We start from the raw sequence: 27,093 nt of genomic DNA on the forward strand, positions 1-27,093 counted from the left end.
CGCATGGAAAAGAGTAGCAGCTGCACACGGAAGGGGAATGGCTACGCATGGAAAGGGAAGTGGCTGTACATGGAGGAGAAATGGCTGCAAATGGAAACCAGTATACAAGAAAGGGGGATGGCCACACATGGAGAACGGAAGCAGCTGTAGGGGAATGGCTGCGCATGGAAGGGGGATATTTTACCCCCCAAAATTACTGTATATTTCATATAAATGATAACACTGAGATAATTTACATTTTTTATTAGTGATAATAAAAAAAAAAAAAAAAGTATCACAATCACACACATTCATTGAAGCGGTTCATTTTGTTTTATGAAATTGGGTTTCTATAGCTTCTTAAAGATCACTGAAGAGTTTCTACGGTTAAATTCCCAGGTGTAGTTTATGGACGGTAGTGAACCAATTATAGAAAAAAAATAGTGCATATTTTTAATCATTTGTAGTTTATTTTAGATTTTATGACCTTTTTAGACTTCCATTTTTTTAAGCAAAACCCCCACAATTCCTGACATAATTCATTCCATCTCCGTGGCAGTACTTGCTGAAAACACTGCATAAGGAGGGTTTGGATTTTTGGTCTTTCTCAGTTCTGAAAGAATTCCCAGAGCCCTCCTGGCAATCAGCACAGAAGGAATTAGGATCCTTTAGTGCTACGGATTAATTTTTCCATGATGTCCCACTGTTCTTTTGTTACCTGTGTAAAAAAATGAAGAAAAACATTATTCACAGATCAGCCTATAAAATAGTAAATGATGTGTGCTAAAGAGCTTTGACTTGTAAGGATAAGCAGGATATTTTCCAAAGGTGCAGGTCTCCAATAACCCAGAAAGTGGAAACTGCAACCAAATGAAAGATACTAGCTGCCCATCAAGCTTAGTGTAAATACAGGTGTCAGCTGATTAACAGTTAGTGCTTATTTTGCCATGACTTTCACTTTGCTGGCAAATGGAACTTTGTTTATTAAGCAAATTTTCTGCTAATCTTATCTTTTAAAAAGCAAAACATTGGATACTTACCTCAGGAGAGGAAAGCCTTTGGATCCTCAGTGGGCTTTCCCCGTCCTCCTCTGCCAGGACATTCCAGTGCAAGCTGAGGCCGATCGGGTCCATACCAGTGTGCATTCGCAAGCCGTCCGCAAGGGCTTGTCGACTGTCTTTTTGGGGGATGTAGCACTGGAACATCCCGGGGTGGGGGGTGGAGACGGGGAAGACTCAGATATCTAGAGGCTTCCTTCTATTGAAAGGAGTACCCCTTTGGAGCACTTTTTTCCCTAAACTAGCAGTAGGGTACTGTGGCTCTCCAGCTGTGATAAAACTACAAATCCCAGCATGCATTTGCCTTTATTAATCATGACTGTGGCTGTCAGACTCCTGCAATGCATTGTGGGACTTTCACAGCAAATCAAATCCCTAAAATTCTATCACTTGATCATGAGTCTCCATGAGTTCTGAAACACACAATGGCAAGAGGAACATCAAACATTTTTTTTTTTTTGTGAGGCCCAATGTGACAAAGAAAAAGCATTAAAAAAGTAACGTAACCTCTTGCCGACCGTGTCACACTGACGGGCGTGGCCACGGCGGCAGCCCTAGTACCGCCTAACGCCGATTGGCGTAAAGTCCTGGGGCTCTGTTTTGCAGGAGATCGCGCACAGGCTGCGCGTGCATCTCCTGCTTGGGGGGCGGAGCTCCGCCCCGCCTTCAGTCTCCGAGCGGCTATTGCCGCTCAGGAGACTGTTAGACGGCGTGATCGCCGACTACACGCCATCTATTTACACTGTGCAGCGCTGCGATCAGCAGCAGCGCTGCACTGGGGACAAGAGAGCGATCGGCTCTCATAGGCAGAAGCCTATGAAAGCCGATCGCCGTAATTGGCCGGCTGTGGGGAGGGAGGGAGGGAGGAAACATTTTAAAAGAAACAGGGTTTTTTTATGAAAAAAAAAGCTACAATAACATTTATTAAAAAAGAAAATAAACATGGGGGGAGTGATCAGACCCCACCAACAGAGAGCTTTGTTGGTGGGGAGAAAAGGGGGGGGGGGGGAAATCACTTGTGTGCTGTGTTGTGCGGCCCTGCAGCTTGGCCTTAAAGCTGCAGTGGCCAATTTTACTAAAAATGGCCTGGTCCCTAGGGGGGGTTTTAGCCCTGCAGTCCTCAAAAGGTTAAAGAATAAAGATTGTATTGAAAATATATTGTGAACTGAAAATGTTAAAACTGGGCAAGATGGACATTGGTGGTAAATATTACCTTCCTCAAGTGATTAAATTCTCCAGCCAAGTTCACATATTCACCGCCATCAAATCTTATCACCTGTAACATACAGAAAGACATGATGAATAGGGAAGAACATGTATAGATGGTATCAGTAAATGTGGGTAGAACACACTGCAGATTTTACAGGTTGCACAGACACAGCAAACCCTGATGGCCATACCAGTCTGAGCCATGCTTGGAAACATTCACAGATCACTCACCAGGAACAAGTCCGCCAGTGTTCTGACTTCTCATCTACAGCAGAGACAGACGCTCTGCAGACTAAAGTGATATTTTGACTGACCTTCTGCCTACAGCATGTGCCAGTTCCTGCTTGCCCAGCCTGACCATGCTGCACACACTGTCCTATGCAGAGGGGAGTGTGAGAAGAAGTACCGGTAGTTTTTCTTTTGCAGAAAATCCATAAAATTGGGTTCCTGATTTGATGTTAATTTTGGAATTAAGGGTGCCAGGGCTTGGCAAGTATACTGCAAAGCTCCGGTTATCGGAATCGAGGCTTGATTATTACATAGAGGAGCCCAGAATATTGGTTTTGGCTAGATTCGTGAGCGGTTGGGAGCTCTAAATACTGCAATAGGGTTTATAGGTCAACGTTATGTTAAAGAGAAAATCCGGACTAGAGTTGGGCGAACTGTTAGCGCAACTGCAGCCGAACTGTTCGGCTGCCCAACCTGTCATGTGGCTGTGGCTCTTACTATTTCCGGGTCGCAATGACCCGGAGTAGTACGTCTGCGCTGGCCCGGCGGAGCGCGTCCTAGATCATGCTCCCGTTGCCGGGCACTCTCTGCGCATGTGTGTGACGTCATGAGTGACGTCACACACATGCGCAGAGAGTGCCCGGCAACGGGAGCGCGATCTAGGACGCGCTCCGCCGGGCCAGCGCAGACGTACTACTCCGGGTCATTGCGACCCGGAAGTAGTAAGAGCCACAGCCACATGACAGGTTGGGCAGCCGAACAGTTCGGCTGCAGTTGCGCTAACAGTTCGCCCAACTCTACTCCGGACTAAAAATCGACTCAGCAGCACTGAAAAGGCTTGGTGTTTCTTTAACAGTTTCACGGCATCAGAACTTTGTTTCTCTTATCCAATCCTCATTTTTAGCTGCACAGAAGAAAACTGCCCGGGCTTTTTTTCCCTGATGCTGTGCAAAGCATGATGGTATTTCTGAGGTTGTTGCTCTCGTTGTGCTGTTTTGGTGCAATTTTTTTTTTTTTTTTACATTTTGAATTTGACATTTGAAGCCTAGCACGTGCAGCTGGGAGGGGTGATCAGGACACAGGACAGTTGGAACTGTGTCTCTTGCTCCTTGTCACCTCCTTTCAACCAAAAAGATGGCTGCCCCCATGAATCACAAACATTTGCCTGTTCTTTTAAAACAGGGTGGGTAAAAAAATTATATTACCTATCTATTCTAATTAACATAACTAATGTAACTTAACCAGTTCACCCCCAAGGGTTTTTACTCTAACGGACCAGAGCAATTTTCACTTGTCAGTGCTCCTCCCTTTTATTCCCTAATAACTTTATTACTACTTATCACAAGAAAATGATCTATACCTTGTTTTTTTCACCACCAATTAGGCTTTCTGTGGGTAGTACATTTTGCTATGAATTTTTTTATTCTAAATGCATTTTAATGAGAAAAAAACAAAAAAAAAATAGAAAAAAAATCATTTCTCAGTTTTCAGCCATTATAGTTTTAAAATTAAACATTCTCCTGTGGATAAAACAAACACATTGTATTTGCCCAGTTGTCCCGATTATTAAACCATTTAAATTATGTCCCTATCACAATGTATGGCGACAGTATATTATTTTGAAATATAGGTGTTTTTTTTTTTTTTGTTCTGACCATAATTACAAGCCCCTATGTAATAAATTAAAATTAATTTTCCCCCATAAAATATAGATTAAAAAAAAGCTGAGTCCCTAAGGCAAGTATTTATTTATTTATTTTAAGCTGATTTTTTTTTTTTTTTTTACAAGTGTTTTCTTTTGGAGGGGTAGTGTTGGAAGTGTAATTTTATTACTCATGTGTATGTACTTTAAATGTATGTATTTTGTACGTGTCATATACTTTTTGGCCACAAGATGGTGCTAGTGAACACTCGTTATAGTAAGTGTTCACTTTTTTTTTATTTTTACACTTTATTTAATTGTTACATTTCCTGTTTTTGTGAATGGACGTAGCTGCTGTTCGCGGTCACGGTCATTCACTCCAGGCACTGCGATTGGGTAGAGGACCGTTTGGTCCTCTTCCCCAATCCCTCAGCACGGGATCCCGACGGAAACGGCGGCCGTAGCGGCGCGCACACAGCGGTAGCAGCGGCGGGAACGCGCGACTTATTAATACGTCATGTTGCCGTTAATAGGGTAAAGCATGACGTATGAATACGTTAGGATGCCACTAAATGGTTAATGACAGTATGTTTGTTTAGGCTGAAGTTCCCCTTTAAGTGGTAATGTTAGGGAATCAGGTAAGGGAGGACATTATAAATAGGCAGGGACAGGAGGTTTGGCAATTAGGTTGAAGTTTGCTTTGGGAGGTAGGAATAAAGATAAAGGGGTTTACAAAGGGGTTTGCTGAAGGAAGGGGGGGGGGGAGGGCGGGACCTTGAAGGGAACAAGCAGCAAGGTACTTTTGCAGAAGATACTTTATCTAACAGACTATTCACATTTCAAAGCTTTAATTCACTTCAGGTATCCATTAATGTCTGTATACACCCTCATATTTGTTTTCATAGCCTCTGCTGCAGTCAGGGCAATGCAGTTCTAGTGTTTTATCCCTTTGTTAACTCATTGCGTTTTTGCAAATATCCACAGTTTAACCAGTTTACAGGGCCATAAATCAATGCAGAGTGTTTAGGAGAGGGGAGTAGAGGTTGGTAAATTTGAAGACTTTAATTTTCATACCACCATACATTGTTGATTGTTATAGGTTGATTGTGAGGATAAGCAAGTCGCTACAGGGCATGCGCAGAACGCACCCAGCAACGGGAGCGCAATCAGGTGCCGCGCATACGCAGTAACCGCCACAGGGGTTGCTGCTGCTTGCTGAAGGATCCCGAAAGGATGGCACAGGATGACTGCAGGGGGGTGGCAAGAAGCCCCAGGTAAGTTAAACTGTTTTTTTGGCTGAAGTACAGGATGTCTTTTTTTTTCCCTTTTAAAATCGCTGATCTTACAGTTCAGACTCAAATAAGCGGAAATTTGTTTGACGGTAGAAAAAAAAAAACAAATTGGGGTACATCGAAAGCATCTAGCTTGTGGATTTCAGGTGGCATCTATTTCTGAAAAGTGACTTTTTTACATATCCAAAACGATTAGATATCAGTGCTATCAGTCAGACAATGGCAGCTCTCAGAGCAGATTCATTGCCTACCAGATTTGACCTCTCCCATAAAGCATTCTGGTATTTTACAAATTTTGTGACCAAAATAGCTCTAGGGGCTGTGAAAGTGCACAAGTGGCCTTGGTAGTGAGTATTAATAACAACAGTCTCTGAGCTGAGAATCTTTTTAACAGTAATAATATAAATGTGACACTGTATAAAATAGTGGCTTTTCTTCATTACTCACTTTTAGTGGTTCTGAGAAGATGTATAAAGAAACCTTTATATGCACCACAACCATCGCAATACATTTCACCTCATCTATTACTATAACTATACAGAGAATATAACAAAAGGGTCGAACAAAATACGTACTGCTCCCGAAATCCAGCTGGCGTAGTCACTGCACAAGAACACTGCAAGATTGGCCAATTCCTCAGGTGTTCCCAGGCGTCCAGTTGGAATTCTTTCCACCATTTCCCCTTCAAAGACTCCAGTGGGGTCTAGCCGGCTGAAGGCTCCCTGATGAATGCACAGAAAACTGAATGTAATAGAAGACCTGTATTATTTCCAAGGGCTCATACCTACTCAGTGATATTCGCAAATGATTTTGTGTGATGAACGTTTTTAGCACAATATCCCGCAACATTGTTCAATGAACATTTGTTAAACGAGGTTTAATGCCACCCACGCTGATCGCTACTTTTTGAACGACTGACAGGTCTGATTAAGTCATTGAGGCTTGTTCCGATCTATATTGACTAGCGTGGGTTTTATCACGATCATGCAGACGATCGTTTACACAATCATTTGGCGGTGCATCCGACGCTTGCAGATTCACACAGATGGATCAGGGAAACAAACGTTCGTCGGCAGAGATCCCCGATCCATCTGCCCGCATCTGCAAGTGGGTACACAGCTGCTCCAGGGGCGTTACCTTATATTCATCTATGCAAGGTAATGACAATATAATGGGCGGAGAAAATTGCTCTGGTCCTGAAGTGGTTAAGAGATCACCTTAAAAATGTCCACATACCTTGGTTTTGATGGGGCCTGGCTGTATTACATTGAAGCGCATTCCATATCCTCCCCATTCGCCAACAAGGGATCTGTGATGTGAGAGAATACATTGCATTACCTCTGCAACAAAGGCAAGTACTGAAAACTGGCTTGCTAATGAAATCCAGCATTTAGGGCCCATGCATTCGCTTGCATTGCATTTTACTAACCTGGGTTGCTCTCCGTTGCAGTACTGACCTCATTTATCTGTACTGAATGGGAGAGCTCTGGACTGCACACAAAAATGCATGTAACAGTGACTTGTCAGCATGCACCGCTGTGCAGCGCATAAGTGTCCCCCTCAGACAGTGCATAGACAGTACTGTCTGATATACTTGTGTATCCCACACTGAAATCAACTTAGCAATACAACAAGCCCTGTATACTATACTTTATTATTAAATCACATTAGGGTTAAATTAATAACAGCTGATAACTAAACCCAAAGGCCTGAACCGCAGCAGGAAATTTAGGTGCAGTGGCGATTTGGTAAAAAGGGGATGTCGCATAAAGACAATGTTAATAGTAGCTACTATATAGCGGCGCCCAGTGGGTAAACCTAAGTAAGTGGTGCAGATATATCATCGGAGGGCAAGTTTAGCGGTGAAGGCAGTGCTGATATGGGCAGAGATTGTGGCAGGGTGGTTGGTTAGGGTTAGACATTGATAGAGGGAGGGTTCAACTGAGGATAGGGTTATATTTAGCAATTGTAAAATATCAGTAAAAATTATTGATATTTTACTACTGTATTACCCATTGCCCAATAGTAGAATATCTGTAATTTTATTCCACTAGTGGCTTTCTCCGGTATCCAAATGACCGCTGCACCTTTATTTAGGTGTACGCACCCCTGAACTATGAACTTGCTACAAGTGTATCAGTGTAAGAAAATTGTGGTAATACAATGATGCAAGTGAACACATGATTATTACAAATCTAAGCAAAATACAAAAAAAAAAAGGAAATCCTAAAAGGACATCCAAGATGAAAATAAACTGAGAAAAACAATTGTATCTATCCTCAGTCTCCTAAAAATGACTTTTTTTTAGATATCCCACAGTTTTATTTTATATTTAAATCTAGTTTTTAGGTTTTTACTGTTTCATTGTCTCTGCTCAATGACACCTTCACTGTAGTATGTCAGAGCTGAAATCTGTGAATTATTGACTCTCTCTTTCCTGCTCTCAGAAGCCATTTACTGACCGGAAAGTGTTTTATGGCTGTAATTACTTAGGGAGGGTTACGCTATAGTCTGACCCAGTCCAACCCGGGCAGAAACTGTCACCTGCATACCTTATGTTTATCTTTTTCAGGCAGAGAAAGAAAAAAAAGGAACACAGCCTAGTCCAATCAGCGGGGAGGGAAGGGATGCAGGCAGGGAGCTGCGCTATGGAGGAGGCAGGGGAGTGGCAGAGACTGACACTTCAGATGTAAACAGCTGGCTGGCGACACGCTGCATGTCGCCAGCACGGCGATAGATTTATGGGGGCAACAGCAGAGCTCAGGGGGTGGACTGGGGCAAACAGTATAGCAACAGAGGCTGGGTATTATATGCAGACCCAGCCTCTGTATGCTAATTGGATTCTTAGAACCCCCCTCAGGTTCTCTTTAAAGGGAAGGTCCGCGCAAATAAAAAAAAAAAAAAACTCCACTTACCTGGGGCTTCTTCCAGCTCCTGGTAGTCGATTGGTGCCCTCGCCGCAGCTCCTCTCCCTCCCGGCGTCCAGCGGTGAAGAAGCCGACCTCGCAGGTCAGCTTCCGTGCGCTCCACGGCGCGAGTCACGTGGTGTAAGTGACGTCATCGGGTCTCTACTGTGCAGGCGCAGAACTACTGCGCCTGTGCAGTAGAGACCCGATGATGTCACGTACACCACGTGACTTGCGCCGTGGAACGCTCATAATGCCGACCCGGAAGCCGACCTGGCGAGGTCGGCTTCTTCACCGCTGGACGCCAGGAGGGAGAGGAGCTGCAGCGAGGGCACCGATCGACTGCCAGGATCTGGAAGAAGCCCCAGGTAAGTGCCATTTGTTTTTCTTTATGTGCGCGGATCTTCCCTTTAAAGAGAAACCATAACCAAGAATTGAACTTCATCCCAATCAGTAGCTGATACCCCCTTTCCAATGAGAAATCTTTACCTTTTCTCGAACAGATCTTCAGGGAGGAGCTCTGTATGGCTGATACTGTGGTGAAACCCCTCCCACAGTGTGATGTCAGGACCATGGTTCATGGATCCCATATATAGTCTATTTAGAGTATGAGAGTGATCTGGAGGCTGCAATACTTGCTTTCTTTTAAACAATACCAGTTGCCTGGCAGTCATGTTGATCTTCTTGCATCAATAGTGTCAGACTCTGAAACAAGCATGTGTCTAATACAGGCAGACTTCATTTAGAGCACCTGATCTACATGTTTGTTCAGGGTCTATGGATACAATTATTAGTGACACAGGATTGGGAGATAGCCAGGAGACTTGCATTATTATGATTTAATGGATTTATGTAGCGCCAACATATTACGCAGTGCTGTACAATACATAAGATTACAGACAATGATAACAGGGAAGATACAACAACACAATACTAATAAGCAATAAGATACACTATGCCAGATCCACTGGCGTGGTAGTCCCAATAATACAAGTTCACATAATTCTGGGTAGGGTGCACAATCAAGTAGGACACACAAGGGGAGAGGGCCCTGCCAAAGGCTTGCAATCTAGAGAGAGTAAAAAGGGGGGTAAAGAGGTGCCCAAGGTGAATAAAATACATTAAAAGCAACTAAAATATAAACAAATGAAGTGGCTTACCCCAATGACGACACACTTATATAGGAATTGATATGCATTAGTAAAAAAGCACAGGCAACGCGCCAACCTCCCCAGGCCAAAGAGAGGTGCCTTGAATCCGGCTACCGACATTTAGTGGTGCTTTGTTTGGCCTGAGGAGGTGAGCGAGTTCCCACAAGGCGCGTTGCCTGTGTTTTTTTTTACTAATAAAATATCCATTCCTATGTGGGTGTGTTTATATTTTAGTTGCTTTTAATGAATTCTATTCACCTTGGGCGCCTCTTTACCCCCCTTTTTACTGTGTCTCACCCCATTCGTGGGGTGCTCCTACACCTGACCACTGGTGGTCTCTGTCACCACTTCGTTTGTCGGTGTGTAAGAGTTTTTTTTCAAGAGAGAGACCTTCACCAGGTCTCCTGGTACCCCGAGTGGACTCGGGTTTGTGCATCTTTACCTGCCTGCAGTGGTCGGTTGCCCTTCTGCAACCCGCCTTTGTATTATTTCAACACCATTTAATGTATTCATTAATCTCTGTGAGGTACTGCACCATTTGGACTCCCGTTGTCTCTGTGTTTCTTTCCATAGGGTGCATATACTCACCCTCAGCCTTCTTGAATCTAGAGAGAGGGGGTGGTAATGTGAAAGGAGGGGGGCTGCATCAAGAGGTTCTCAGCAGAGAGCAAGGGCAGCATTGAGTTGGGGTTGGCCTCCTTGAAGAGGCGAGTTTTGAAAGCTTGTTTGGAGGTGTTGAAGGAGGAGCAAGCCTGATGGGCAGTGGGAAAGAGTTCCACAGTATAGGAGCAGCTCTAGTGAAGTCCTGTTGTCGTGTATGGGAGTGCGAGAGGCATTGATTAAAAGTAAATAAATATGGCAGCCTACGTATCACTCTCACCTCAGGTTCCCTTTCAGGAAATTCATATCAATGTAGAGATATTATTCAGAGGCTACCCAGATAGGTTTCCTGGCTCACATTGGGATTCATAACACAGTAATGTAGAACAAAATACTAGCTAAATAGCAAGACAGTGCAACTTTAAGGAAAGTTACACCTGGAGAAGTTGAGGCGTATTGAACGCCATACAGCACTTACTTGCACAGCGCCTCCACTCCTGCCTTAGCCGAAGCAGAGGGAACCACAAATCCAGAGCCGCTCTCTGCATAGATTGTAGTAATGGCCAGAAATGCAGCACCTGGAATCAGACAAACAGCACTTGTAACAGGCAGTAATCAATTGTACTGCAGGGAAAACTGTGACCCAGACATTCCTAATAAATGTCAATTTATCGTTTATTGTAGGAAATGGATTGGCAAGTGGGTGTTTACGGAATGCCAGGTCGCCGTAGCCCAGATGCTGCTGAAATATTAATATGGTAAAAACAAACAGTGATGCTTTTACTTCCTGTTACTGCAACATCATGCTCTATATATAGAAACCAAAACAACAAATATAAAGAAATGAAATCCCAATTCCAGGGAATAAAGAAAAATATTTCAGTTCTGGATAGTGTGCTGAAGGTTTAGAGCACACATATCACACTGTGGCCCCCAGAGCCATCACATATGGCCAAAAAGTGGTTTCTACACTTTGCATTATGTTTGGCCCACTCTAGATCACCAAGGAAGCTATACTGGAGGTAAAGGCTTACTTCACCAGGGAAGCAATATCAGGGATAGGGGAATACTAGGCACCAGGGGACTGTATGGGCTTGATTCACAAAACGGCGCTGGCTGTTAGCATGCAGTGAAAAGTGCTTCACTAGAAATTTCGTGTGATAACTTATCGCGTGCAAAAATTTGCGTCAACGGTCACGTTCGCGCGATAAATTTGTGCTAACGCGAATGTTAGCACGTGAAAAGTGTGCAAACACGAATTTTTGCTCGTGATAACCGTTTTTCACATGAAAAGCCATGCTAACAGTTAGCACCAATATGTGAATCAAGCCCTATAAGGGAAGGAGAGGGGCTCACTAGACACCAGGGAACTATTTAGGATTGGGAGGGGGTCCACTACACACTAGATAACTGTAGAGGGGAGGGAGTGGGGCCACTAGACACCAGGGAACTGTATAGGGGAAGAGGACCACATAACTGTACAGGAAAGGGAGTGGGGCCAATAGACATCAAGCAACTGTATAGGGGAGGGACTAAACATCATGCAACTGTAAATGGGAGGGATGACAACTAGACACCAGGAAACTGTATAGGGGAAAGAATAAGTGCCACTAGACACCTGGGATCGGTATTGGGGAGGGGGGGGGGGAGGAGACACTAGACACCGGGGAACTGTATAGGGGAGGGGAGCCATAAGACACTAGTGAACTTTTATAAGGGAGGAGGTGGCCACTAGACATTAAGGCTGCCCAGCAACTTTGTCCCAGTGTTCAATTTTGGCCCACTTTGTGTCGGAATGTGTCACCCCTGGTTTAGAACCACTGTTGAATCTTAGCAGCTATCCTGTGTTCTGATCTAAAAGAATTTCCTTACAAAAAGGAAGTGGGGAAATCTTTTCAAGAGTGATTAATATTTTGTAGATCTGGGAAGAACTACAAACCCAACTAGTTTTCATTGCTGTCCCTCATTTCCAGTCCCCAAGACCAGAAGATTTCATATACAATGGTTTGCAAAAGTATTCGGCCCCTTTGAAGTTTTCCACATTTTGCCATCTTACTGCCACAATCATTTTTTTAGAAAGTGGAATGAAAATCATACATGATTCCAAACTTTTTTTTTTTTTTAATAACTGCAAAGTGGGGTGTGTGTAATTATTCAGCCCCTTGGGTCAATACTTTGTAGAACTACCTTTTGCCTCATTTACAGCTGCCAGTCTTTAAGGCTGCTTTCACAGTGAGATGTTACAGGCACACGTTGGAGCAGCCTGTAACGCAGCCCACCGCACAGCAATGAAAAATCAATGGGCTGTTCACAGTGCCCATGTTGCGTTACATTGCAATGCAGCATGTTTAAAGAAAGTGCTGCATGCTGCACGTTATAGCGGCTTTAGCCGTGTTAGGCTGTTTGCACATGCTCAGTGATGTGTTTTTATTTGTATCTTCGGGGCAGGAGAGGAGGCGGGGAGAGTCCACTATAGCGGCCACCACATGGCTAATAAATATGCACTGCACTGCAGTGTTTACTTCCCGGAGCGGCCGCTTATTGGCTGGCGGGACCACGTGATGCGGAGTGTTCCGCTCACGTGGTCTCCGCCGGCGCATGCGTCAAAAAGTACGCATCACGGACGCATCAAGAGCCACTTAACACGGCTCTATGTAGCGTCCTCCAATACCATCACCATGCGTTGCGTTAGGGGCACGTTATGCGACCTTAACGTCGCATCTAACGCAACGTCTTGGTGTGAAAGTAGCCTTAGGGTATGTCTCTACCAGCTTTGCACATCTAGAGACTGAAATCCCTGCCCATTCTTCTTTGCAAAACAGCTCCAGCTCAGTCAGATTAGATGGACATCGTTTGTGAGCAGCAGTTTTCAGATCTTGCCACAGATTCTCGAATGGATTTAGATCTGGACTTTGAATGGGCCATTCTAAATACATGGATATGTTTTGTTTTAAACCATTCCATTGTTGCCCTGGCTTTATGTTTAGGGTCGTTGTCCTGCTGGAAGGTGAACCTCCACCCCAGTCTCAAGTCTTTTGCAGACTCCAAGAGGTTTTCTTCCAAGATTGCCCTGCATTTGGCTCCATTCATCTTCCCATCAACTCTGACCAGCTTCCCTGTCCCTGCTGAAGAGATGCACCCCCCGAGCATGATGCTGCCACCACCATTTGTGACAGTGGGAATGGTGTGTATAGAGTGATGTGCAGTGTTAGTTTTCCGCCACACAGTTTTGCATTTTGGCCAAAAAGTTCAATTTTGGTCTCATCTGACCAGAGCACCTTCTTCCACCTGTTTGCTGTGTCCCCCACATGGCTTGTGGCAAACTGCAAACGGGACTTCTTATGCTTTTCTGTTAATAATGCCTTTCTTCTTGCCACTCTTCAATAAAGGCCAACATTGTACAGTGCACGACTAATAGTAGTCCTATGGACAGATTCCCCCACCTGAGCTGTAGATCTCTGCAGCTCGTCCAGAGTCACCATGGGCCTCTTGACTGCATTTCTGATCAGAGCTCTCCTTGATCGGCCTGTGAGTTTAGGTGGATGGCCTTGTCTTGGTAGGTTTACAGTTGTGCCATACTCCTTCCATTTCTGAATGATCGCTTGAGCTCTGTAGGATGTTCAAGGCTTTGGAAATCTTTTTGTGCTTTAAATGTCTTGATAACTTTATCCCTGACCTGTCTGGTGTGTTCTTTGGACTTCATGGTGTTGTTGCTCCCAATATTCTCTTAGACAACCTCTGAGGCCGTCACAGAGCAGCTGTTTTGTACTGACATTATATTACACACAGGTGCACTCTATTTAGTCATTAGCACTCATCAGGCAATGTCTATGGGCAACTGACTGCACTCAGACCAAAGGGGGCTGAATAATTACGCACACCCTACTTTGCAGTTATTGCTTTGTAAAAAATGTTTGGAATCATGTAGGATTTTCGTTCAACTTCTCACATGTACACCACTTTGTATTGGTCTTTCACATGGAATTACAATAAAATTGATTCACGTTTGTGGCAGTAATGTGACAAAATGTGGAAAACTTCAAGGGGGCCGAATACTTTAGCAAACCACTGTAAAGACAAAAAGAATTCCATGGTGGTCACAGGCAGAGGAAGGGAATCTGAAGTGAGAGGAATATGGAGGCTGATGTAATTATTTCCTTTTAAACAATGCAGATTGTCTGGCAGCCCTGTTGATCCTCTGCCTCTAATACTTATAGCCATAGCCCCTGAACAAGCATGCAGATCAGATTTTCTGACCCACGTCTGACCCGTTTAGCACGCTTGTTTCTGGTGTGCGATTCAGACGCTACTGCAGCCACAAATAAATCAGCAGGATTGCCAGGCAGCTGGTATTGTTTAAAAGGGAAATAAATATGGCAGCCTTCATATCTCTCTCACTTCAGGTCTACTGCTAAAGAAAGCAGAGCAGGACAGAGCTAGCCGCCTGTGCAGGGAGTCCACTCTTCACGGTTCTCAGCAGTGGAACGAGACGTTGTAGACTTCAGGATCCACCCCCCCCCCCCCCCCACACACACACACAAGGCATCAAAAACCGTGCCATGCAAACCTCACAGGTGTGCAGTAGTCAAGAAAATCTGTAAAAAACACAAAAAAACAAAAACAAACAGCCCCTGGGGGTAGTTACCTTGTCAGGAGGAAGCCTCTGGATCTTAATGAGGCTTCCCCTGTCCTCTTCACTCCCTGGGATCCAGTGCTAGCAGACCCAGAACACCGGGGGGGGGGGGGGTAAATAGTTAACTACTGCGATCCTGAGCTTTCCGCTAAGACGGTAATAGTCAAGCCTGATCAAAACCACTGTACTGTGCAGACAAGTCGCCTGTGCAGTAGAACTGACAAGATCGGGCTCAATTTTATCCACCTGAACCTGATGGGAAAGCTGCCACTGCACCTGCGATGGAGCCGGGGAAGGTATATATTGCAGGTGCTGCAGCACTTGTGCTACAGTCAACATCCTTGTCGGCTGTATTTTTAGGGAAGACAAAGCTGGATCCCAGAAGCTTAGGGGGATAGGGAAAACCTCATTAGCATCCAGAGGCTTCCCCCTCCCGAGGTAAGTAACCCCCAGGGGGGGGGGGGGGGAGGAGGGGTTATTTCTTACAGGTTACCCCCCAGGTACAGTTTTTTCTGTTACAGATTGCCTTTAAAGAGAACCAGAGACGATGCACCCTCCTGTATTTTACTACATTTATCAGTGGGAACATGACAGTAAACAGCTTCTCTGCTTTTAGTTTCATTCTTATCTGCTTAATTAGTCCGTTATCAGCTGTGATAAGAATCCCTGACTGAGCCTTCAGTCTAGGTTTGACCTGGAATCATAGCTGAGTCACTCTTCTGTGGAGTCTTTTCAAGCCCAAGCCTGCCACCTCCTGGCTCAGCTTTCCTGCTTTGCATACTGAGAGCTCTGATGACATGGGAGGGGCTGCTGCTGCTGACAGAGAATCTCTGAAACAGACAAGCGTGGCTGCAATATGATCTGTGTGCTCTGTGTACACTCTGCATAGATAATGATGATGACTGCAGTTTCATTCGTATGAGAGACACTTCCTACAGGCAGCTGCAAATCATACCAAAATGAAAGCACACAGATGAAAGGCTGCAGCAGCCTCTCTCATATAGCCTAGATAGCAGCCTAGTCTCATATAGCCTAGACAGCACATCCAGAACAACTCATAACCCGGAAGCAGAAGGGATATGAGCTGGCGGCCATATTGGATTTTTCCTGGAGCAATAATGAATAAACACTAAAAAAAGGCACACCAGAGCGGCAAAATTATCAGGTAGAGCATTTATTCTTTACAAGCTATGGACTGATCTGTTTATTTTGTGTGAAACGTTCATCTCTGGTTCCCTTTAAAGAGAGACACTGAAGCCCACAAAAAAAAATAAATTATGATATAGTGAATTGGTTGTGTAGTACGGATAATTACTAGAACATTAGTAGCAAAGAAAATATTCTCATTTTTATTTTCAGTAATACTTTTTTTTATAACATTGCATCATTCTCTAATATTTGCAGTTTACGCACTACTCAGCATTCTACATGATTTTACAGAGCAGGCTAGTGAATTATTGAACTGTCCTCTGGAGAGAAAAAGATACAATGACTGACAATTGAGATAACAAGCTTCAGAAGACAGAGATCTCTGTGACTTTGAAAGTCATGGAGCTCAATGGCTCTTTTGCAAAGATAACAACTGTAGTTTCTTAACTCTTCGTGTACTGGAAACAATATTAGACTTATGTCTCTGCTCCTAATGTTTCTTAGCTGTCCTGCACATACAAATCATATATTTTGCTTCAGTGTCTCTTTAAGCCTTCTCAAGGCTTCTAGTGCTTACTAAGATTGCAGGCATTGCCCAATAAGGCAAGGCTCAAATACTAGCATTACCTGTCACATAGGAGCTCTTAAAGCAGATAATGAGGAATTAAGAAGGCATGGATACATTAGTATTCTACATCAAAGCTATAGTTAAATTATTAATCGTTTAATAATAAAGCAAATGTTATCAAAACAACTCTAATTAAACTATTCCTTCCTTAAGGGTTTGTATTCAAAAATGTAATACTACTGAGGGGAAGGGGAAATCTGACTCAGCTAATCAAAACTTATAGCAGAGAGAGCTGCTTTAATGGGAGCACAATGAATTGAGTCATGAGCCATGCACACATTAAGCAGAGGCGCTCAGGGCAATCTCAGCACAAATACAATAGTTTGGATATTATTGCATTCTACAATACATCACACAATGGACAGGAGCAGACATCACAAAAACTGCTATAAATACACAGCCCACTTAGCGCAGAATACATTAAAGACACTCATCACCTTACATGTCAATTCCTTACAGTGTAATGCGGGGCTATGGCATGTTCTGCTTTCTATGAATGCGCCCAATTGTAAAGCAAACTGTATGTTCTGATAGCTTAGTAATCAAAGTACTGACATAGGTTGGTTGGACAAAGAAAAAAAAAATATCCAATTTCAATTAGGGAAGAGAAAAAAAAAATTAGCTACAAGATAAGTTTCAAGATTCTTTGCCTGGCCTATAAATCTGTGCACAAAACCTGCCCTACCTATATATTGGAGCTTGTGCACAGGTGTATACCAGGCCATCCCCTCCGATCCACCAACAACCTTCACCTAACTGCCCCGTGCATTTCCCACTCCCATGCACACCTGCAGGGCTTCTCAAGAGCTGACGCCACCCTTTGGAACTCCCTTCCACTGCGCAACAGACTTGCCCCATCCTTCAAAACATTTAAAGGGATCCTAAACTGAGAGGGATGTGGATGTTTCCTTTTGAACAATACCAGTTGCTGGTCAGTCCTGCTGATCTTTGTCTTCAATAGTGGCTGAATCACACCTGAAACAAGCATGCAGCTAATCCAGTCTGACTTCAGTCAGAGCACCTGATCTGCATGCTTGTTGAGGGGCTGTGGCTAAAAGTATTAGAGACACAGATCAGCAGGACAGTCAGGCAACTGGTATTATTTTAAAAGGAATAATCCATATCCTTCTCAGTTTAGGTTCCCTTTAAGCAAGCCCTCAAAACTCACCTTTTCAAGATGGCCTACCCACCCCCTACCACACAGTAATTCTCTACTAAATACTTATTCTACAGCCCAAACTAGTGTATCCATCTCCCCTCCCCTTAGATTGTAAGCCTTTGGCAGGGTCCTCTCTTCCTTAGTGTACTCTACATGATCATGTGCTCCTTTCTTATGACCGTCTCATACTTGTATTACTGGTGCTACCTAACCAGCCCCAAATCACATTATTATGTATTTTGTACCCAGTTTGCCTTGTATAACGTTGTCCTATGTTGTATAACCTTACTATGCTAAAAATGGTCATCATTTTTCAGTGTATGTATTTACAGTATTGTCGAGACAGTAGAAAGAGAAGCAGAAACCGCTGGCACTGCAGGAATCGAAACACATCCAAGAGGAGGGAGGAAGAGGAGGGGGGAGCACTACACAGCCCCAAACGGAAGTGTATTTGAAGTGTATCCTCAGCGTGCTCAGGTCCAAGTCACAGCATGGTTGGAGGGAGGAGAAGAAAGCGCCGGCACTGCTGTTATACACTTTATTATAACGTTGGTAAAATCAATACAGAGACATTCATCCAGACAAATTGGAGAAACACATACCGTGGGTGGGTGTAGAAGGTGCGGTGGGTGCAGAGCCTGACGGCCGTTTCGCGCTACATGCGCTTCTACGGTGGCTATGGCCATAGCCTCCGTAGAAGCGCATGTAGCGCGAAACGGCTGTCAGGCTCTGCACCCACCGCACCTTCTACACCCACCCACGGTATGTGTTTCTCCAATTTGTCTGGATGAATGTCTCTGTATTGATTTTACCAACGTTATAATAAAGTGTATAACAGCAGTGCCGGCGCTTTCTTCTCCTCCCTCCAATTTACAGTATTGTTCAGCGCTGCATAATATGCTAGTGCTTTATAAATACAATTAATAATAATAGTAATAATAATAATGGTACATTTCTGTCCTGCACTCTCACATAGCTCAGTTGATCTAGAGAAAGTCAAAAAAATCCTTGGCCTTTAACTACTTCATAACATGGGCTGAAGGGTTCATATGTGAGCGGGCATGCATGTGCGCTATAGCAGAATAGCAGGATTTTTACGAACATCCCATTTGCACTTAAAATGCACAGATATGGCCTTGCAAGCGATTTATACAGAAGGAGTAGTATACTAGCATCTCATGAATTTGTTTACGGTTTATGCATCCCAGAATTGTATTGGCTTTAGCTGCTGCTGCTGTTTGGTATTGAATGTGGTTTACATGTTATGAACCAGTATTTTTTTTGTACACCCTGGTTGGCCAGTCAGAATGCTGCAGAATGACACATCTATGTAGAACTCCTTATTTGGAAGATGCTGTAATACAGTCTCCAGATATATGCATTCAAAAATGTAATGAGCTTGATACATAACAAGCGTTTTTTCTTTTTTTTGTGTTTTTTTAGGGAGTTTAACTTTGTTATTAACAATTATCTTAAAGTGAACCTCCAGACTAAAAATTGACTCAGCAGCACTGGAAAGGCCTGGTGTTTCTTTAACTGTTTCACAGCATCAGAAATTTTTTTCTCTTATACAAGCCTCATTTTTAGCTGCACAGAAAAAAACTGCCCGGGCATTTTCCCCCTAATGCTGTGCAAAGCATGATGGGATTTCTGATGTTGTGGTTCTCCTTCTGCTGTTTTGGTGCAATTTTTTTTTTTTACATTTTGAATTTGACATTTGAAGCCTAGCGTGTGCAGCTGGGAGGGGTGATCAGGACAAAGGACAGTTGGAACTGTGTCTCCTGCTCCTTGTCACCTCCTTTCAACCAAAAAGATGGCTGCCCCTATGACAAAGATGGCTGCCCCCATGAATTACAAACCTTTGCCTGTTCTTTTAAAACGGGGTGGGTAAGAGATTATATTGCCTATCTATTCTAATTAACATAACTAATGTAACTTAATGACAGTATGTTTGTTTAGGCTGAAGTCCCCCTTTAACTCCTAACCCTGTCAGAAAAAAAAAACAAAAACAAAAAAAAAAAACAAACCAGAAAACCCACCACTATAGGCTTTATACAGACAAATGTTTCTTCTATCTTTCTGCTCGGACCATTCATAAGGTTTATAATAAGAGATGTCCCCAGCAGATTAAGATCTACACCCCCTAATCCAATTGGCCTTTTACAGGATTTGCTGAATTTGGCGCGGTTCCTGGACGCGGCATCTGTCACCAGAGACTTTAATGAGTGAATTGGCCATCTCCGTCCACCGCCTTCCCCTGATATTCCTGTTTGATCACATCTGATTCGATCATTTCTTGCAACACGTGTCCTCCCAGATCTATAGCGATAAGCACTGGCGGCTGTCTACAATAGCTGGCTGGGCGCGTTCCATTCATCTTGTGCGCTATTTCTCATGCTGCAGCTTTCATTATGGGCTGCGTACGCGGAGCAGCCGTTATCAGATGAAAACATTTCTCGCTGTACGAGTTATGATTCCGCTCCTGCTTATTGCATTGTCATCTGTAATAAATTATAGTTCTTCACGTTACGGACTCTGGCACATTAGTTAAAGGCTTTCTTGGTTGTAAACTCCAATTCTTTTTGTAAGCACAATATATTTCACATGTTTGTGACAGGTAAAATTGGGAAACAAGTTATGAGAAAAAAAAAAATGTTCTCAGCAGAGGCCTTAGAGCGATGAAGGGTTGTTAAAGAAGAACTCCGAGAGGAATTTAGGGGAAAAAAAAAAACAACTGCAACCCGAGCGATGTTGGATGTCACAAATAATTATTTTTAAATATGTTTTCCTCCTTGCTTGCCATCAGTTTTAAAAGAACATTAGATGCAGGCATTTACCAACTGTATTGTATTATGAGCTTAAATTTCTAGTTCAGCCTCCCATTTTTAATTCAGCAGGATAGTACATTTTTACTGATTAGCAATGTGTGTTTGCCTTGAATGTCTCCTCATTTTGCAATATATACATTTAAATGACCTGAATGCTGGCTCCTGTAATTCCTTCTTGCCAGCAAAGTGGGAGTACCTTCCCCAGCATAGAGCAAATCGTCTGACTCCACCCACCTCCTCCTAGTGCTTAAAGGGAACCTAAACTGAGAGTGATATGGAGGTTTCCTTTAAAACAATACCAGTTGCTTGTTAGTCCTGCTGATCTATTTGCTGCAGTAGTATCTGGATCTCACACCTTAAACAAGCATGCAGCTAATCCAGTTTAACTTCAGTCAGAGCACCTGATCTGCATGCTTGTTGAGGGGCTGTGTCTAAACGTATTGGAAACAGGATCAGGAGGGGAGTCAGGCAACTGGTATTATTTGTGAAAGGAAAAATACATATCCTTTTCAGTTTAGGTTCCCTTTAAACTACTTGAAATGTACCCGAGATGAAAGCCATCTCAGGTTCTATAATTACCTGGGGCTTCCTTAAGCCCCCTGAGGATGCTCAGACCCTCGGTGTCTCCCCAGGTGGCTGCTGTCACCCACGATACAGCCTGAAAGCCTGGCCAAGTCACGCTTTGTCAGGCATGCGCGGCCCGGCGCGCTACCACGCCTGGGAGCGGTTTGCATCTGTGCAGTAAGACTACAGCAGTTGTCCTTTAAGCCCCACCCTTTTGTGACAACATAGTGAGCAAATGGAGCTATAGGGCTATCTTCGGACTTCAATGTAGATATAGCAGGGCATCCATATATAATTTGTCTTTGTACAAACATTGTAATATTAGGATTTAAAACCTGTACACTGGATGATCAATTTCCTTGCAACAGATGCTTCGCAGGTGGAAAAGCAAAACATAGAAAAGCATTTATATCATTTCATAACCTGCAATGTGCAGATTTCTTGCTGGCAAGCCTTGCAGTGCGTAAAGCACCGTCTGGAAGTCTTCAGGCAATGTGGCCCTCAGCGCGCAGATATCACGCTTAATTGGTTTTTGCTAAATTGATCTTTTGACGTGCCATTTTCAAACTCAATTCTTTCTTCTATGGTATGGTTTAATACTTATTGATGGCAGCTGGGGTCTGACAAAGCCTTAAAAACAAGGATTCTAAACACATTAATGAGATCTTCATGAGGTTCTGGCAGCTGCTATGTAATGTCTGCGTGGCGACTTCAATAACGCACAGAAATGAGCGGATGATGGGATCGCAGGAGCTCCGATAGGCTGGTGGCTGAGAGTTACGAGCTTGTTTCACCATAGGTAAAGGTCAAGTCACATCAAGGTCGATATATACGCCTTACCTTTTCCTGCCTTAATTAGCTCCTTCCCAATCTCCAGCGTTACGAAAGCCGTGCCATTAAGAACGGTGTCTGTGATTGTCCGCCATGCGTTCGCCGATAGCTTCTCTGTTGGAGCCACAAAGTTCCCGGCAGCATTATTTATCACCACCTGATGATAGAGAATCAGAAGAAGATATTATTACCCGAGTGTCCACTTGTTTAACAAACACAGACAATAAAGTTCATCCACCCTTGGTTTTACTTAGTAAGACCCAATTAGCGGTGTGGAGATTAAAACAATTTTTCTGCAGTCATCATCCAGGCTCAGGTACGATAACCACATTTCTGAGAAGTAAAGGAGCAACTGATTAGGAGCTGCAGCTTATCTATTCTGTTTGAAATTGATTTGACCGGGAATATAATTCTGGTGTCTTTCGTGCGGAAAGCGCACCTGGATCCAAACCTGCTTAGGTCTACTCCTAAAACATTCGTACACCTGCAAGTTTGCACTATGCGGGAAGGGGTCCTGTACAGATGCTATAGCAAAGCTGCACCTGCGCCGACTGGGCTAAACAGAAGGATTTTCCGAGGCCAATTGCGAAGGATCCAGGCAGAGGACGACAAGTGAGCGATCAGCCTGGAGGGGGCCGGAGGATGCCCCAGGTATGTATACATTTTTTCTTTTGCCCCATCTCAGGTACACTTTAAAACAGAAGGTATTTTCAATTATTCAGGCTGGAGTGAGCTCTGAGGTGTCTCCAAGTGTATCACTGCTGAATATGCAAATCATCCTTTTGTTTTCCCGGATAGCTAAACACACCTCCAGATCCGCTGGAATGCAATGATATGCCAGCTTGTTAATATTACAGAGCCAAACTAATCCAACATACAAACAGACTGTTTCTATTGGATTGGATTGAAGGTGTGTTTAGCTATCAGGGATGACAAAGAGATGATTTGCATATTCAGCAGGGATGCATTGTGGGACACTTCAGAGTTCAGTTCAGCCTGAATTATTGCAAATACCTTCTGTTTTAAGAAGGCACACTTGTTTTGCATAGCATTTTAGTAAGGAGGCTTTTTGGTCTCCTTTAGCCCCCTTACACACTCCTAGGAGTTCTTGTTCACCATGAGCTTGCTGGGCAATCTGTAACCAGAAATGGAAGACCTCTACCCAACAGGAGCAGCTCAATGCTTCTCTCACTGCTATACAGTGTTCAGGTTTCTTTACTAAGCTGCAGTTATGGTCTGAGAAATACAAATTAGGCTTGCTATTCTTACGGTTCATTTTCTGGCCTCACACTTGGTTTGGAAGTCAAATTCATTTAAATTTAAGCCGGCTAATATGCTGATCTATTAGGAACCCTGTCCCTTAGAGTCTGGGAAATATAATGAGCACCCTTGGCTACTCCATGTAGAATAGTGATTTTTTTGTATCATCATTTACTACTATGTGGTTTAGGGTTCTGGGCAGAATAAGAAATAAAAAAATGTCTTCACAACACAAATTCACACTTTAAGAAACCAAATTAGAACATAAAACCCTTAATAAAAATGAGTTTGACATCCCAGCAGACAGAAGCGACATTTTTAGTCTTAATAATCTGAGGGAAAGCCTAGGGGGACTCCATTAGATTTGCTGCTTAATATAGTCCAGAGGTTGTTGTGACCCATTTACACAATGTAATGGCACATTACCAGACCTCATAAACCACCCATAAATGAGCATCTCTATAACCTGCTCCCATCAGCTTTAATGAAGGCATTTAAATTAATGCATTTCACATTTCTGATTCACAGCTTAGTTTTATGTGGCCTCTCAGAAGGTGCATCACATGGTCCAAAATACTCTACAAACCAGCTACAGTCACATCAAAAACTAGAAAATGAATGCACAGATCTCGTAACCAAAACATGAGATTTTGTGTCCCCCCCTCCCATATACTTGGACCCCCAAAGCTAATTCTCCACTGTGCCGGGCATGGGTCTGGGAGAGGCAAAGCTAGCACTTGCTGTGATGCAAAATCGCATCCGAATCCCTGTAGCTGGCACATGTACAACTATAGGGATTCAGAGGTGCAATGCGATTTTAGGCTGCATCCCAATCAGTAGCCGATACCCCCTTTCCCACAAGAGAACTTTACCTTTTCTCAAATAGATCATCAGGAGGGTCTGTATGGCTGATATTGTGGTGAAACCCCTCCCACAATGTGAGGTCATGACCATGGTCCTCACAGTTTGCGGTTGCTGCATTGTGGGAAATGACAAACTTCTAGCAGTAGGAGAACAGAGGCGCCAGCAGGATAAAAGCGGATAAAAACTTTAAAAATCTGCTGGGAGGAAGTGGTGGACTTACCTCCATAAAGCAGACACTAAAGACTGAATAGTAGCAATCACATTTATTAAATAGTACCCTAAAAAAGTGCAACGCGTTTCGCAGGCCCAGCCTGCTTCATCAGGCAATAAATGTGAGGACAAAACAGAATTTCGGCAATAGCAGGTGTAGCCCTTCAGTGAAAACTTAGTTTATCTGCAGTTTCCAATAACTCAGTCTTGCAGTGGGTACCAAGCTTTGTAGACTTGTCAATATAGTGCTATGCTCACACTGCTACAGAGTGTAAGCCATCGATTCCGTCGATTCTTGGCATATTCGATCACTGAATCTGCCAGAAATGTATAGCACAGCAGGCCTCAGCGAACGTAACTGTAAACGTAAAATATCAATCGGCGGCAGATTAACAGCCCATAGCATTGTACTGCATCGAACAGTGCCATGCTGCGGTTTAAAAGATTTTCAATACATTTCAAGTAGTTGTCAATTGTAAATCTACTGCACGTGCAGTGAGTGGAGGGATCCAATCCTTCTCCGATCAGATTCAGATCAGGGAGGGATCGATCTGTTTGCCACATTGCATAGGCAATAAATGCGTGTATGGGCACCTTTAAGTGTACCCGAACCGAAGCTCGAGTACAAAATAAGAAACTTTCTTTAAGAGTGGGAAGCCCCAGGATCCTATTGAGGCTTCCCTTGCTACTCTTTTGTCCTCTAACACTGAGCGACCCCCCAGAAGATTAGTGACAAGGCATTGCTGCTAATCACATTGGAGCCACGCAGCTCCTTTTCCTCAAGCGTGGCCGCACAATACCCACCCGCACATGTGCAGTAAGCCGGAGCAGCGGGCTCACACAGCCATGATAGAGGAAGAGGAACTGCGCAGCACTGATGTGAAGGGGGCCATGCTCAGCAACGGGGGGCTTCCAACCACCGAGGCTCCTGCACCATTTTCAGAGCATTTGCGATTCAATAGAAAAGGATAGGGAAATCACTAAGCAATTTGAAAAGCGATTTCCTGGGCGCTTTTAATGAAGAAATACATTGTATTTATTCATTTCCAGGGCAAAGAGTTCATTTCCTGTCTAACATCAGGAAGTGAAAAAGAAATTAAAAAAAGCTACACAGAAGCACTTTTCTAAGCAAAAAAAAAAAAAAAAAAAAAAAAAAAAAAAAATCGCTCTGAAAGTGCTTTCAAAATCGATCAATAAATCGCTCAGCACTTGCGATAGCGCTGGCGATTTATTATTTGAACAAGCCCTCACAGGGCATACACTGCTACATTCATTTAGAAAGATGTGGGAGAGTCCTTGTGACAGTGCACAATATGCTCTGCCCGATATTGCCAGGTGTATTAGATATCAGATGGTTTTGCTTAAGCTCTGTGACAAACAGGTGACTTGTGGTGATTAGTAAAATTCTGGATTTGCAAGGAAAACTATTTGGAATATTATGTTTTGCTTTATGTGGTTCAATGATACAAAGGAAATAATTATTCTGAAGAGCTTGAATATCACTCTGATCCATTAATAATACAATAGCTGTAGATAAACGGCAACTCCATCAGGATATGCTGAACACATACTGTGGATGTTGTATCTGGTTACGTTTACCTTATTTGCCCTTTCTTCCCTCTCATCCCCTCCACAAGATCTACTGGAAAACAAACAAGGTATACAGTATTGATGGAACTTGCCTCGCAATTTCAATTTGTAAGCCCTGGTTTACCTTCCCATATGATAGTAAATTTCTATTCATTAGCAATGCAGAAAGATTTTTTTCACTGCACGTCTATCTTTTGCTATACAGGTTTTAAAATACCTTGCTGGCTGGCTCACGTAGTTCCTTGCTGCCAGCAGAGTGGGATTTCCTTCCCCAATGAACTGACCCCTCCCACCTCTTCCCTGTACTTTGTGTACAGCCAGCACCACCCAAGGGCTGACACAATTCAGGGAGGAGGCCCACTGTGGAGAACAGACCAACAACATATAAAACACAAAATATCTCAGGAACTCAATGAAGATAAATAATCAAAAAGGTAGTATATGCAAGGCTTATTAAAAGATGAACGAGCAAAGACAAGGGTGGGGAAAAGGGAACAGCTCTGGCAAATGACAAAATGGACCAATACCTAGACTGCCAAAATCAAATACTCTCTTTAGTATTAAGTCCAGATCCTTAAAAAAAGGGCATGTTTTCATTGCATGTCTGATGTCCGCAGTGTTACAGTGTAATAGCGTGACCTCTTACCAGCAACGCTTATGGGCTGAGTATAATCTGAAACAGGATAAGGAGCTACATGTGCCAGCCAGCCAGGCCAATGTGATCAATGCACAAAAATGTGTGCCTTGCAAATTAATACATGCAATATTTTTCAATATCTTGTGACTTTATAAGAATGGGAGGCTAAACTGGGGCTTTACTGCTGTTAACAATACAGGATTGATTTTCTGCATTTTGCAATCCGTTTCAGAACGCATGCAAATTACAAAACACAAGGATATTAGCAAAATGATGAAAAATGCATGAACCCTTTTATACTAGGGTGATCTAAATGTGATCAGATCTGCATGATCGCAAATGTCCTGCATTTCTCTTTTTGTTCCCAACGCCCACTTAAAAATTGCAAAGCGCAAACGCAGAAAAATTGCATTGCATTTTGCACTTTAAGCTCTGACTTTGGAGTAGTGGGGTTTTGAAGGTTCTTTTGTTGTTATTTGGTCTCTCACAGCTATGATAAACCTACCAATATAATTATAGACTGGTCATTTCTTGGTCAGAGGGCAAACAAGCAAAATCAGCAGGTTATAAAAGGTTCTAAAGACAACTACATAAAAACTTTTCATAGCTGAATAATGAGCGCTCTTCCTGTTATATTTATGGGCCTAATGCACCAGCTAGAGGTAAGACACTTAA

The 27,093-nt window shown here is 43.3% G+C and overlaps 1 protein-coding gene across 1 annotated transcript in view; it reads right to left on the bottom strand.

Annotated features, from left to right (window-relative positions):
* Positions 1 to 427: 427 nt before the first annotated feature.
* The window catches only part of DECR1 (2,4-dienoyl-CoA reductase 1), a 76,533-nt gene continuing 49,867 nt past the window's right edge, over positions 428 to 27,093 (bottom strand). The window contains exons 5-10 of the mRNA XM_068234871.1: positions 21,867 to 22,014; positions 10,544 to 10,643; positions 6,645 to 6,717; positions 5,984 to 6,130; positions 2,251 to 2,313; positions 428 to 697 (exon numbers count right to left, since the gene is read on the bottom strand). Coding sequence (XP_068090972.1) covers positions 638 to 697; positions 2,251 to 2,313; positions 5,984 to 6,130; positions 6,645 to 6,717; positions 10,544 to 10,643; positions 21,867 to 22,014 — 591 coding nt within the window. The 3' untranslated portion in view covers positions 428 to 637. The remainder of the gene's footprint in view (positions 698 to 2,250; positions 2,314 to 5,983; positions 6,131 to 6,644; positions 6,718 to 10,543; positions 10,644 to 21,866; positions 22,015 to 27,093) is intronic.

The sequence above is a fragment of the Hyperolius riggenbachi genome, chromosome 5, assembly GCF_040937935.1.
Source record: "Hyperolius riggenbachi isolate aHypRig1 chromosome 5, aHypRig1.pri, whole genome shotgun sequence".
NCBI lineage: Eukaryota > Metazoa > Chordata > Amphibia > Anura > Hyperoliidae > Hyperolius > Hyperolius riggenbachi.